Below are 15,856 nucleotides of genomic sequence, written 5' to 3'. Positions count from 1 at the left end.
CTTTTAAATATATTGTCAAATATTGTCACTGTTTTGGAGCACACTAGAATATAAATATATTTAAGTCTAATATACTGATACTAACACCTATAACATCTGTAACACCTGTTTCAATAATTTTACCAATTTAGGTATTTCTATTCAGCTATTTATATATTTTTTTCTTCTTTTTAAAATATTTTTGTTTAAAATGATTTGGATTTAATAGTTTAATTGTATTTAAAAATATTTAATTTAATAAATTTTTGTTATTACAAATATTTGGATTAATTTTCTTTTCTTTTTTTTTATTTAGTCATACATGTAATAATTTTGTGATTATTTTAAACATTAGATTTAATAAAATCTTTTATTATATTTCTTTGTTACCTTAAAGTAATGTGTATTTTTACACTAATGTGTATCTTAATTTGAAATGTTGGATTATTCCTTTTATTATCCAAATAATTTATTAATTTATTTAAATTATTTGTTTAAATAATACACACACACATTTATATATATATATATATATATATATATATATATATATATATATATATATATATATATATATATATATCTTTCTCCCAACACTTAAAATAAATCATTAGCGGACGGGATGGGACGCTCACCACATGTCAATCTGTGTGGAATAGTCTGTGCTGCCAAGCAAGATGTCAGGTGGACGATACCAGAGGGTCACAACCTCATTGGAGTAGGTCTTCGTAGGAATTGACTTTGCTCGTGCCAGACCTAAAGACCAATCAAAAACCACATTTAAAAAAATTATTTGCCGAATTTAGGCAAGCTTTGTGAAGACTATACATCAAGAAGTTATACATGGATCTGCCATTTTTTGTGCCAAAAGCAAACTATTAACCTTCAAACTAGTCTGATTTTATTATATTTTTAATATTTACCAAAAATTATGCATAAGAGGTTTGTGTTTTGCTGGTAATCATTTCTAGAAGGTTTCAAGATGTGTTTAAAAATTTGCAGTATGTATATACTCTATATTAAGTCAAAAGTATTAGCCCTCCTATGATACAGCAAAAATAAAAGAAATCAGTTATTAGAAATTAGTTATTAAAACTGTTATGTTTAGAAATGTGTTGAAAAAATCCTTTCTCTGTTTGAAATTGGGAAAAAAATATAAAAGAATGAAAATTTAATAGGAGGAATAATAATGGGGTATAGTATATGCACAGCTAGAGTTTTAAAGCCAACGATAAACTTCCAGTGAAAGCTTAATGTGACTATTTTCAATTTCACTAGGTTGTTTTTACAGCATCGATGTTGGTATGTAATTACAGTAAATTCAGTTAAATAGATTTAAGCATTCATTTAGTTGTTCAAGCGTAAAACGAGATGAAAGATCGTTGCAACCACTAGCGCCGTCAGTAGCAACAGGCTAGCACAGAAATTCCATTGAAAATACTGGGGTAAAATAAACTGTCATATTTTAAAGACATGGCGGGGGAAATGGATATTAATGCAGTGCTTCTTGTCCGATCTGAGACCCACTTCATATCGTATATCTAACAGGCAGTGAAGATCGCTGATTTTTGTTCAGTTATTTTACTTTAAAGGCAATGAAAAGAACCTACAGTATTCGTCAAAATACAAATTACATTTCAGAATTTATTCACAGAAGCCTGAACATTGCAGATGGCGCTTTTGTGCATAATTATTTTCTATGTTAATTCCATCTTAGAAAAGCTCCATGAAACCTGTCTAGATACAAAAAACAACAAAAATAAACCATTAAGAAAACTGAATCGCTAACATCAAGATAATAAAACAACTTTACACATCCTGTCCTTCCGGATGTAAAGTACACTAAATGCCTTTAGCCAAAGTACATTAACAGTACAATGATTACAGAGAGGATGCAGCTGAAGAAAGCTGAGGTTAAGTGCGTTTAGTTGGTAAGTGGGCAGCCGGTTTTCATTAACCACCCACAGAGAAAACAGTAAAAGAGTAAGCATCAGTTAGTTAAACCACGTTTGTGTGTTACAGACCAAAGTCGGCTAGCTTCAGCTCCCCGCGGTCGTTGATCAGGAGATTTTGGGGCTTGAGGTCTCGGTGAAGGACTTTACGTCTGTGACAGTAGTTTAGACCTCGCAGCAGCTGAAACAGGAAGAGCTGAGACAGAAAAAGCAAATGTTAGGACATAATCTCTGACTGATATGTGCTACACGTTAGGTTAAAGTCAGAATTATATAGATTTTTTTCTTTTCAAATATTTCCCAAATGATGTTTAACAGAGGAAGGAACTTTTCCACAGTAATTCCTATACTCTTTTTCTTCTGGAGAAAGACTTATTTGTTTTATTTCAGCAAGAATAAAAGTATTTAAAAAAAGATTTTAAAACCATTTTAAAGGTGCAGTAGGTGATTGTCTTCAGAAACATTTTTGTTGTGCTGGCTGAAAGTCTCTTCACATTTGAATAGTAATGATTAAAGTAAATGATCTAAATTTTTTTATATTCTGGATAAGGCATGACACTAAATATGTTCGTCCAATTAAAAATTGTCGGACTGACAACTAACTCAATTACGACAGGTATCTCAAACTGTCAGTCAACAAATTTAAATGTGAATTTCTGCGCAGCCTGTCACGCAGACAGATACGTCATTTCCACATGCACGTGAAGCATGGCCACCTACAGCTGACAGAGAGAGACGCCAGGCAAACTCTGCAGCAACCTGAAAGACTTCTTTCTGAAAGACTAACCTGGCCTTGTACACATGAAAAGAAAGAGGGTTTTTAAAAGGGCTTCTGCCAAAATATGCACGTTCATGACTTAAGGAGGTATGGCTTTGGATGGCAGGGGAGGGGTATAGCTATTATACTACAGTTAGCATTCTGGCAGATCACCTACTGCACCCTTAAGGTCAATATTATTAGCAATGTTTTTTTACATTGTCTACAGAACAAACCTTAACTTGTCTAATTAACCTAGTTATGCCTTTTAAATGTCACTTTAAGATGAATACTAGTATCTTGAAAAATATCTAGCAGAATTTTATGCTTTTATGTTTAGAAAAGTGTTAGTTTTCCAATTAATAGAAATGGGGGGGGGGGGGATTATATAGGGGGCTACTAATTCAGGAGGGCTAATAACTCTGACTTCAACTGTTTTGAGAAACAGATTGAACTAGATATTAAAGTTTGAGGACAAACTTTATGGTGGCTTGAAAAGCCGAGTCTGAATTGGCATGTTACTAGCATGAATTAGCAAGTAACTAGCATGATTCTAACATAAATTAGCATGTAACTAGCATGATTCTAGCATGAATTAGCATGTTACTAGCATGTTTCTAGCATGAATTAACATGATTCTAGCATGAATTAGCATGTTACTAGCATGTTTCTAGCATGAGTTAGCATGTTACTAGCATGTTTCTAGCATGAATTAGCATGTTACTAGCATGATTCTAGCATGAATTAGCATGTTACTAGCATGTTTCTAGCATGAATTAGCATGTTACTAGCATGTTATTAGCATGAATTAGCATGTTTCTAGCATGAATTAGCATGTTATTAGCATGATTCTAGCATGAATTAGCATGTTATTAGCATGATTCTAGCATGAATTAGCATGTTACTAGCATGATTCTAGCATGAATTAGCATGTTACTAGCATGTTTCTAGCACAAATTAGCATGTTACTAGCATGTTTCTAGCATGATTTAGCATGTTATTAGCATGATTCTAGCATGAATTAGCATGTTTCTAGCATGAATTAACATGTTATTAGCATGATTCTAGCATGAATTAGCATGTTACTAGCATGATTCTAGCATGAATTAGCATGTTTCTAGCATGAATTAACATGTTACTAGCATGATTCTAGCATGAATTAGCATGTTACTAGCATGATTCTAGCATGAATTAGCATGTTATTAGCATGATTCTAGCATGAATTAGCATGTTACTAGCATGTTTCTAGCATGAATTAGCATGTTATTAGCATGATTCTAGCATGAATTAGCATGTTACTAGCATGATTCTAGCATGAATTAGCATGTTACTAGCATGTTTCTAGCATGAATTAGCATGTTACTAGCATGATTCTAGCATGAATTAGCATGTTACTAGCATGTTTCTAGCATTAATTAGCATGTTATTAGCATGATTCTAGCATGAATTAGCATGTTTCTAGCATGAATTAGCATGTTATTAGCATGATCCTAGCATGAATTAGCATGTTACTAGCATGATTCTAGCGTGAATTAGCATGTTACTAGCATGTTTCTAGCATGAATTAGCATGTTACTAGCATGATTCTAGCATGAATTAGCATGTTACTAGCATGATTCTAGCATGAATTAGCATTTTACTAGCATGATTCTAGCATGAATTAGCATGTTACTAGTATGATTCTAGCATGGATTAGCATGTTACTAGCATGTTTCTAGCATGAATTAGCATGTTACTAGCATGATTCTAGCATGAATTAGCATGTTACTAGCATGTTTCTAGCATGAATTAGCATGTTACTAGCATGTTTCTAGCATGAATTAGCATGTTACTAGCATGATTCTAGCATGAATTAGCATGTTATTAGCATGATTCTAGCATGAATTAGCATGTTACTAGCATGTTTCTAGCATGAATTAGCATGTTACTAGCATGATTCTAGCATGAATTAGCATGTTACTAGCATGATTCTAGCATGAATTAGCATGTTACTAGCATGATTCTAGCATGGATTAGCATGTTACTAGCATGATTCTAGCATGAATTAGCATGTTACTAGCATGTTTCTAGCATGAATTAGCATGTTACTAACATGTTTCTAGCATGAATTAGCATGTTATTAGCATGTTTCTAGCATGAATTAGCATGTTGTTAGCATGATTCTAGCATGAATTAGCATGTTTCTAGCATGAATTAGCATGTAACTAGCATGATTCTAGCATTAATTAGCATGTAACTAGCATGTTACTAGCATGATTCTAGCATGAGTCAGCTTGTTTCTAGCATGAATTAGCATGTTGTTAGCATGATTCTAGCATGAATTAGCATGTTACTAGCATGACTAGCATGTCACTATCGTGTTGCTAGCACCTTTCTAGCAAGATTAGCATGTCAGTAGGATGTTAAAACTGTTAGCGTGTGTTAGAATAGCTAGTCACAGTCTCTTGGACAGTTGCTAGGGTGCTGAAATTGGTTGCTAGGGAGTGGCTAGTAAGTTTAAAGGTAATCAGTGATTGGCTGCTGGCTAGACTGAGTTGAATGAGGCCAGACTCTAGTCTGTAGGACAGTCTGATGCAGAGTTATGAGCTCACAAAGGTTGATCCAATGTTAAGTAAATGGGAGTCTTTTACAATGGAAGTCTATGGGACAGTTGCTAGGGTGCTGTAAGTGGTTGCTAGGGAGTGGCTAGTAAGTTAAAAAGTCATCAGTTATTGGCTGCTGGCTAGACTGAGTTAAATGAGTCCAGTTAGAAGTCTGTAGGACAGTCTGATGCAGAGTTATGAGCTCACAAAGTTTGACCCAATGTTAAGTCAATGGGACTTTTGGGATTTTTCTGGGTCGTTTTTCGGAAAACCCAAGGTCGGATCAGTTAGAAAAGATATAGCAACCCGAGTCAGACCAGTTTGAAGGTTTGACGAAAGTTTGAAGTATGTAGCTTGAAAGGCCTAGGAGGAGATACACTTAGAAATTAGTCTCAGAAGAATAAGAAGAAGAAGAAGAAGAAGAAGAAGAAGAAGAAGAAGAAGAATAATAAGTTTAAGATAGATAACAGTATGCTGGCTTTTCAAGCCACCATAATGAACATACCTTAACATTGTGCATATGAATGCTGTTTCCACAGTCATCAAGATACTGCTTCAGATCTTTATCCTAGGAGATAAACAAAGACATTAAGAAGTTAGTGTAAAATCCAAATTTACAATGTTGATTTTGCTAGCTCACATTGTAATTCTTTATGTGAACAATTAATCTGTGCAGGTTAATCCATTGAAAATAAAAATGTTTTTGATAATCTTTAATCAAAGTCTGAGCATTTGCTTCTGCGTTTGGAGTGGCGGTTCTACCCTGATGATGTAACACGTAACATATCCTGTAACATTTACCAGGCAAAAACAGTGCAAAGATAAACGAGCGCGCTGATTGTGTGTGTGTGTGTGTGTGTGTGTGTGTGTGTGTGTGTGTGTGTGTGTGTGTGTGCGTGTGTGTAAACTTTATAAGGACATTGTGTGTGACTCATCGAAGTAACTCCACATCAATTAATCATTGGTAAAGTTCTTACTGTAGTATTTCTCACTAACGTTACGTGAGATCTGCTTCCTTCACGTCTGTCTATTTGAACGCTGCCGAGGGTGGAGATTGAGGCAAACTGACAGGCACTTAGGAGGACTAGCATTAAAGGCACAGGCCAAAAAACAGCTACAAGAGGCTCAGAGCTAAACAATACAAACTTCTGAAAGGTATAATAAATAATCTGATGGGTGTTTTGAGCGGAAACTTTACAGACACATTCTGGAGACACCAAAGTTATTAATATTAAACACAAATATTCAAACATTCAAGAAGTTTCTTTATAGACCAGTAGACTATTTGAACTATTTTTAGACAAAAAAAAGCTAAAAAGTGTGAAAATGAAAACAAATCCCTTTCATTGCAGCTTTTAATAACATTTGTAGCTTTTTATTTCAATTCCATCAGTTTCAGATCCTTCTCTTTTGTGCCAGATTAAAATGGCATCACTAAATTTTACACTCATGATTATTTCAAATTGAACAAGCCATTAATTAATTTAATCACACCTAGACTTTTGTTTCGGAACCTGGTGCGTTTCCCCAGTTAGCGCAGTTCGTATGGCATATGTGAATCAATCAATCAAAACAATCGGTCCGAGATCGCCTGAATGAGGTGGTCTAGGCTTGATTGAAACAAACTTTGGAGCGGATCGATTGTAGTGAGAAAGCAATACGATCCGAGCCCGGCTATATCAAAGTGTATTATGGATATGTATTAGGCATATATGGCTACATGAAGAGAGAGTTATGAGTAGAGTGGGATGTCATTCCTACCGGTAAATGTGCGTTTCATGTTAAATACAAAAGTGAAAGCATGCTGAACTATTAACGAGAGCTGTTTATCCGTTAGCATCTTGGTTTATCTGTTATTTCTCTCTATAATGCATAATTCTAGCCAAGGGCTCTGTATAAGAAAGTCTTACTTCTGATTTATACTTGGTGACGATGTCTGTGGGTGTCCCCATTCAAAATTAAAGCACAGCTTTCCGCTTATATGTCCTTATTGCTCATTGCCATAAATTAAAATAAAGATACATGACAGCTGAGCGGGACTCTGCAAAATAAACCATGAAACTCTGACCAATGTGAGGAGAGCTTACTCGCACGTGACTTGTTTTAGCTCTTTTGGTCCGTTTAGAAACTTAGCCGTGTGAAAGCGAACCACACCAAGAACAAAGTGCAACATTGTAACAATTTTAATCCCTGTTTTGGAACAAAACAGGTGTGAATGAACCTTAAACATTATAAAAATGGTTAACATATTTGATAAACTTTTTAAAAATGTGTTTTAATTTGAAATTATTCCTTTTCATTGCACCTTTAATAACATTTGTAACTTTTTATTTCAATTCCATCAGTTTAAGATCCTTCTTTTTTGAGTTTTATATTAAAATGGCATCACTTAATTTTACGCTTATGATTACTTCAAATCAAACAAGCCATTAAGTAATTTAAACATAATAAAAAATGGTTAACATATTTAATAAACTTTTTAAAAATGTGTTTTAATTTGAAATCATTCCTTTTCATTGCACCTTTAATAACATTTGTAGCTTTTTATTTCAATTCTGTCAGTTTAAGATCGTTTTTGTCTCAGATTAAAATGCCATCACTTAACTTTATGCAGATGATTATCTCAAATCAAACGAGCCATTAAGTCATTTAAACAGTTACCATTTTTGATACATTTTTAAAAGTGTTTTAATTCAAAATTATTCCTTTTCATAGTAGCTTTTAATAACATTTGTAGCTTTTTATTAAAATTCTCTCTGTTTAATATCCTCCTTTTTATGCCAGATTATAATGACACCACTTAAATTTACACTTATGATTACTTCAAATCAAACAAACCATTTAGTAATTTAAACTATTTAAAAATGGTTAACATTTTTGATAATTTTAAAAAATGTGTTTAAATTTGAACTAATATTCAATATACAATAATAATATACAATAACATTTGTGGCTTTTTACTTAAACTCCATCAGTTTTGATATCCCTTAATTTTATACTTATGATTATTTCAAATCAAACAAGCCAAAATGTAATTTTAACATAGCATTTTTGATCATTTTTTAATGTGTGTTTTAATTTAAAATTATTCCTTTTCATTGCACTTTTTAATGACATTTGTCACTTTTTATTTCAATTCCATCAGTTTAAGATCCTTCTTTTTTGTGCCAGATTAAAATGGCATCACTTAAATTTACGCAGATGATTATTTCAAATCAAACAAGCCATTAAGTAATTTAAACAATCAGCAAATGTTTGCTTGCACTTAACTGTACTGTAACCACTTCAAATTCTGAACAGCATTCAGTTTGGAGAGCTCCAGTTTCCAAATAGCTTCTGTAGCACTAGATGACTGTATGTGTGAGATCATGAGTACAGTAAAAATAAAAGTGTGTGGAGAGAGCAGTGAAATGTGCACATGTGACTGACTCACCAAGTACTCGAACACAAGCGTAAGAGACTTCTGAGTGTGGATGATGTCATGAAGAGTCACAATATTGGCGTGTTTCAGGTCCTTCAGTAGAGACACTACAAACACACGGAGAGAAACTGGTCATTCCTCAAACACACAAGCTCTGGTTCTTCACACGCTTTTATGAATATTCACTGATAAACGTCAAGGGCGAGACAGACTGAAGCAAATATTACGGCTGCATAACACTTGGTTTTCCCAAAGTAAATCAACCCAGGGTTCTACGCTAGATTTTGAAGAAGCATCTGTGCTCCTAATAAAATAATAAATAAATATGACAACAAAATTAAAGAGTCAAACAATTAACCCTGACTTTAAAAACAAGATTTAATGGGATAATTTACCCAAAAATGAAAATTTACTAACTATTTATTCAGCCACAAACATTTATGAGTTTCTTTCTTCTGTTGGATATTAAAGAAGAATTTTTTGAGGTAAGCTGGAAACCTGTAACCATTGACTTCCATAGTAGGAAAAACAAACATTATGGAAGTCAATGGTTACAAGTTTTCAGCATACTTCAAATTAACTTCTGTAGTCTTCAACAGAATAAAGAAATTCATAAAGATTTAATTAATATTAAATGATGACAGAACTTTATTTTTTGAGTGAACTACCTTTTTAAGGTTAATCCTAGACTAAATTGCATGTTTAAGAAGGCTTGACTAAAAATAATAATACATCAACATATTTATTAAAATAAAATACATCAGATGCTGCTTAAATACCCTAAAGCAGTGTTTCTCAACCTCGTTCCCGGAGGAGGACCACCAGAACTGCATGTTTTGGATGTCTCCTTTGTCTGTCACAAACATTACAGGTCTTTCAGTCTCTGCTAATGAGCTGATGATCTGAATCAGGTGTGTTTGGTTAAGGAGACATGGTAAATGTGCAGAGCTGGTGGTCCTCCAGGAACATGGTTGAGAAACACTGAACTAAAGAACTTTGCACACTGATGTCCAAAATTTTTGTATGTATTTTTTTCGCTCATTTTCATATCCTAAAAATTAGTCATGTGCACAAACCTTGTACACCATGTCTGATGCGTAATAATTTATACGTTGTGCAAAAAAACCCAAAACATTTTGTAGTCAACTCAATGAGCGATTCTATGTTCTCCTCTGCTTTCTTCAAAATAGATAAAGAAAGAGGAATAATTCTTCCATGGAGAGGAAGGAGAGTTTATCTCCTTATCAAAGAGCTGCACAGGATTATCTATTAACTTTGTTTGCCAAAGTGCTGTGAGCTGCAAGTGAGAGCATTCTGGATTTTGGCTTTTGCTTGTACGGTGGCTCTGAATTATCAAAACACCTCTCAAAATGCTTTTTCAGATATGAAAAACGAGAAAAATATAAATAAATCAAACCCGATCAAATGTTTTTTATGACTGACAAAAGTTTTGGAGGGAGTGGGCCAATACAATTAAGTCGATACGATTATTTATTTATTTATTTATTTTGTTTAACATGTAAAAATTTCAGACAAATTTTGGATTCAGTATACAATAACCTTAACTTAACTTAGACCTAGACCTGGCTTAAGCAAGTACTGCTTGTGAAAGCATAACTTTATGCTTTGTAAGTTCTTATGTTGTTGTTTTTTCCTTGAATAATTGTGTCCTTAAAGGGATAGTTCACCCAAAACTCATATTACCATCATCTGGGGTAGGGCTGCCTGATACTGGAAAAAACTGACATGATATATATTGCGATATGAGCATAATTTCACAAGATTCCTATTAATTCACACTTAAACATTGATTGCATGATTTTAATCAACATTAAATGAATGGTTTTCGCTGGTGCCCAACAGTATTGAGGTTCAGAAATCTAAAAATCAAATGTAAAATAATATAGAAATATATAATTTCTTTCGTCCAAGTGGTTTGCAATTTCTTCAAGTTGTACAGTCAGGTGCCGTAAAGACACATCTAAATAAAAACCTTTCCCACTATTAGATTATAGTTGAAACATGACTCCACAAGTCTGAACTGTGTTACCTGATTAATTACAACCCAAATTTGACATTGCAGATCGTGCGCTTGCAGATGCGCATATTGCAATATCGATGCTTAAACGATATTGTGCAGCCCTAATCTGGGGAAAGTCATTTTTGGGTGAAATATCCCTTTAACTGTACATACATGTGTGCACATAACTCTGGTTACAAGGAAAATCTCAGATTCGGTAACTAATTCTGACAAGTAGACATTTTCTTCTACCATCAAAATGTTTTAAATATTTTTGTTTTATATTTTTTTCTACTGTGCACATTTCAGTTTCTAATGCGACTAAAAGCACTGTATAAACCAGCAACCCTAAAAACACCTAGGCTACTGGACTTTTAAGATTTTGATCTGTAAATCAGGGCTGCGCAATACAGGAAAAACTTAACACTGTGATATTTTGTTATTCTGTGATATAGATTGCGATATGAATACAATTTCACCAGATGACTTGAATATCTCTATTTGTAAAGAGTTGATCATTTTAGATTGGAATGATTCTGTAGTAGGTGTGCATCAGCATAAAATCTAATCTACTGAATAGCAAAAATTAAAACTCATCGTTATTTAAATTATATAGACACTCATTATTAAAGTTTACAAACAGTACAGCTTCTTATTCCTAAATGCTTTTAAAATCAGTATACAGTGACAGTCACAGGCCTCAAAAACGCATGCAAATGATAAATTATAATACAAACTCAACACTGCATATCCTGCGATGTGATTATTGCGAATGGTCACATTGCGATATCAATGCTGAAGTCATATATTGTGCAAATCTAGGATGAATTCTCTCTGTTTCAGAAATTAAACCCAGATTTCTTGACATTTATTTCCATAAACAGTGTCTGGGTGGGCTGGAAAATAAGCTTTATGCATGCACGCACACAAAAAAAAATCTGTTTTCAATCTTGAAAAAACACTTTCAACAGGCTGATTGAACATGTTACAACAGTGTTAATAGTGAATTAAGTGATTCACATGCTAATTTAGAACATCCTAGATTTAAGAGATGCAAACGTCTGTCACTGCACAAGCATGCTGGAAATTTGGGGCAGTAGTTTAGAGATCTAATTTTAGTGCTGATCCACTATGGCAGGCTTGTAACTCACCTTCTCTAATGGCAGTGCATGGAGCTCCTTCCTCGTGCTCCAAACGGATCTCCTTCAGAGCCACCAGGTTATCCGTCAACTTACTGCGGCCCTTGTATACTGTAGCGTAGGTGCCCTGGGAGAGAAATAGAAGAGACAACGCACAGCGATATGAATATTGCTTTAAACGGGAGACTTGTAAGGACTAAATTAATGTCAATTGTTGTATTAGAAGGGCTGCATGATGCATCACAAAATTATTGTTATAATATTATATGCAATATACATTTTGCAGGCAGGTGTGATGAAGGTAACACTTTATTTTGATGGTCCATTTGAGTATATTAGTAGACTGTCTGCTTAATATCTGTTGATATGCTCCTTCAACAGACATTTAGCTGACAAAGAAACTACATGTCAACCATTTCGCAGTACTTTGCAAGTCATGTTACACTAACCCTAACCTCAACCTAACAGTCTACTTATAATCCAATGAGAATTAGTTGGCATGTAGATGCAATGTAACTTAAATTCAACAAAATAAAGTGTGACCGTGATCAATTACGTTTATTTTAAGCATTGGTTGCTTATCTAAATTTGTCTAATCAGATGGGGCCTTGCTATCACATCTCCAGTAGTTACTGTTCTGATATTGGATGGAGCAGCCAAAACGTGAACCCAGGGGTGAAAATAAATATTTACGGAGAGATGAAAACACCCAATAAGAGTCAGAATATCTGCTGAGGTTTCACTCATTCATAGTGTTTTAGGGTGCTTTCACAACTGTAGATCCATTGTTTTGTTCAGAAACAGGGGATTCAAATAGTTACAATGGTGCTTTTTGTTCTTCGTGCAGTAACTCTCCTCACACATTGGTCAGGAGTTCCACGGTTTATTTTTCAGAGTCCCGCTTAGGTGTCACATATCTTTATTTTAATTTATGATGATGAGCGATTTTGAAAGGTGACACCCACAGAAATCATCACCAAATATAAATCAGAGGTAAGACTTTCTCATGCATAGCCGTTGGCTAGAATTATGCATTATAGGCAGGGTGCGAATTATACATTGACGATCGGGTGCGTTTCCAAAAATCATCATTAGCAAACTAAGGTCACAAAATGCGTCATTACAAACACAGTTCGTTGAATTGGCGTTATCCAAATCCATCGTTCCAATGAACATTCGCAAACTGCTTTGCAAACTTGTATGTTTGCAACTACACCTCTGGAGCTGTAGTTAGAAGCATAGTTGCTGGCTGTGTTCCCAGTTATCACCCCTATGCCCTATTCATTTAGAACATTCTAACATTTAAACAGAATTATAAAAAAAAAAAAAAAAAGTCATCTCTCTTAAGTGTAATTTGCTTTCAAAGTATTTTTACAGTTCAGTTTTAGCGATCTTCATGTTTACAATTGCATTCCCTTCGCAGTGCACTTTGAATACACTGATGTCATTTTGAACACAGCCGTGGCTCATGACAAAAGCTATAGGTGACCTATCATTTAAAAGCAGAACTTGTGTTACGTCTCCAAAGCTTGTGAAAACAAAAAACATAGCAAACGTTGATGCTTTTAATTTATAGTGGGTTATTTATTAAATATCTGTACTGTATATGACATGGGCCTGCTGGTTAGAACATTTCTGCAGTGGTTTGAATGTGTCAAATTGTAAAAGTAGACTTAAAAATAAATAAATTAATTAAAAAAATCCTACTTAAAAATAAATAAATAATCATAATAACCATGATAATAATAATAATAATAATAATAATAATAATAATCATCATTATTATTAATATTAAAGTATGTTTTTTTCATTTTCTAATAAATAATAAATATTACACTTAATTTCTTAATAAACAGCCTCATTATTTATTTATTTATTTAATTTATATATGAGATTAGAATATGTGTTAGCTTTTGTAAGTGATTTTATGTTTTAAAACAGAATGTGGAATATTCTCATTAATATTTATAAAGGAAACACAGGCCCTACATGTTCCATTTACATATTTCAATTAATATGGAAAGAGAGTGCATGTTTTAATGGGGTCTAAAGAAGTAGTTACTCCACCCCGTTTAGAGCATCATTATAAGCATTTTATGTTATAACTAACGTGGTTCAAACGATAGATCTGCGACAGAGAAACTACAGTTCTGGGAAACACTCGTCACTACATCGTTCTTTTCCCAAACGGTGCATCGTACTATGATAGTTCAGCCGCGAGTTACGTCGTTGTTTGGGAAACGCACCCCAGGGGGTCAACTTTTCTGTCATGTTAGTTTGTGTAATACAAGCTTCAATGAATCAAATGTATGTATTTATTTCAATTACATCTAATTTATTAATAAAACATATTTAAGTTTTCAGTGTTTTGAGGGATATTCAGTGTATCCTGACCTACAGTATCCTCTGATTTGCTTTTTCAGAGGTTACTGTAGTTCAAACTAAACAAACAAATTTTACTTTACTTTTAGGCTGTATGTTGAAACAGACAGCTATTTTACAAGAAAAGTGTCTTTTAAACACTAACGGTGTCTATCAGTGATCTAAATCTGCCAGTTTCTGACTTTTCAATGATTATTTTTTCTTTTGCATAGACTGATTGGCAACTATTATAGGGATGGTATATTTTTATTGTCTGTTATTTTAATTACAAATATTATTTAAGGTACAGATCAGAGCAAACTATTTCTCGCTATTTAAAGTACTGACCCGCCAATACATACCCGCCCATACCTCAAACCCCCCTTTAATTCGCACCCTGATTATAGGCTATGCATTATAGAGAGAATTAACAAGCCAATAAATCAACTGCAGTTTGGTCAGTTTTCCTAACGGATCAACAGCTCTCGTTAATAGTTCAGCATGCTTTCAATTTCGTATTTGGCATGAAATGCACATTTACCCATAGGAATGACATTCCGCCATACTCATAATTCTGTCTTTATATAGCCGTATATACACAACCATAATACACTGTGACATAGCCTGGTTCGTTAGTTCATTGGATCGTATTGCTTTCTAACTACAATTGATCAGCTCCAGAGTTCATTTTAACCGAGTCAAGACCACTTCATTCAGGTGCTCTCGGATCGATTGTTTTGGTGCGGTTCACAGTGCGATTGCAGTGTTCACATATATTTAAACGAACCGAGCTGACGGGCACACGCGCCAGGTTCCAAAACAAAGGTCTAGTTGTGAAAGCACCCTTAAGACTAAATGTTTGCACCTTGAATTAAAAATACTTAAATCTGCAAATTTATTTTATCTGTTTTTATCAGCTATTTTAATACCATTACATAAATAAATGATTTTAAAAAAGAGCTAATAAAAATAGCATTTAGCTAGGAAACTCTTATATCATAAGAAATATAATTATCGCAATACTCAACAAAATCACATATTTTTCCAGTATAGTGCAACCCTAGGTACTGGACCAGAGTAGAAAAGCCCCAATAATGAGTTGTACCGAAACAAACTGCACTATACAATGCAGTGAAAAAGCACCTTAAAGAGATAGTTCACCTAAAAATGAGCTCACCCGAAAATTTACTCACTATTTATCAACGCTCAAATGGTTGTAATCGCTTATAAGTTTATTTGTTCTGTTTAACACAAAAGAAGATATTTTGAAGAGAGCTGAAAACCTGTAACCATTGACTTCCATAGTAGAAAAAACGAATACAATGGAAGTCTGTGGTTACAGGTTTCAGCTTTCTTCAAAGTATCTTCTTTTGTGTTCAATAGAAGAAAGAAAGTCAAACAGGTTTGAAACATGCAGAGCGAGTGAATGATGGCAGACTTTTAGGTTTTGTGTGAACTATCCCTTTAATGGAGCTACAGTGTATAACAGATGCTAAAGTTACCTCTCCTAGTTTATCCAGTTTCACGTACGTCTCCAGCTTACCAAATCCGATCTCAGACTGCAAAGACAAAAAACTGTGTCAATAACATGCTCCTAAAAAGCAGCACTCAAACAACACTGGGATACAGGGCAGAAAATTCCAAA

At 33.9% G+C, this 15,856-nt stretch overlaps 1 protein-coding gene across 2 annotated transcripts in view; it reads right to left on the bottom strand.

Moving 5' to 3' along the window:
* cdk16 (cyclin dependent kinase 16) overlaps nt 1-15,856 on the bottom strand; it is an 82,877-nt gene that overhangs the window by 21,899 nt on the left and 45,122 nt on the right. For both annotated transcript variants that reach the window (XM_056464052.1, XM_056464053.1), the window contains 6 exons: nt 15,714-15,770; nt 11,863-11,977; nt 8,704-8,798; nt 5,776-5,838; nt 2,004-2,127; nt 615-735 (listed from right to left, as the gene is read on the bottom strand). In XM_056464052.1, the coding sequence (XP_056320027.1) occupies nt 615-735; nt 2,004-2,127; nt 5,776-5,838; nt 8,704-8,798; nt 11,863-11,977; nt 15,714-15,770 (575 nt within the window). The remainder of the gene's footprint in view (nt 1-614; nt 736-2,003; nt 2,128-5,775; nt 5,839-8,703; nt 8,799-11,862; nt 11,978-15,713; nt 15,771-15,856) is intronic.

Source organism: Danio aesculapii, chromosome 8, assembly GCF_903798145.1.
Source record: "Danio aesculapii chromosome 8, fDanAes4.1, whole genome shotgun sequence".
Taxonomy (NCBI): domain Eukaryota; kingdom Metazoa; phylum Chordata; class Actinopteri; order Cypriniformes; family Danionidae; genus Danio; species Danio aesculapii.
Note: the sequence above shows the minus strand (reverse complement) of the source record. Positions and strands in the feature narration are given on the sequence as shown.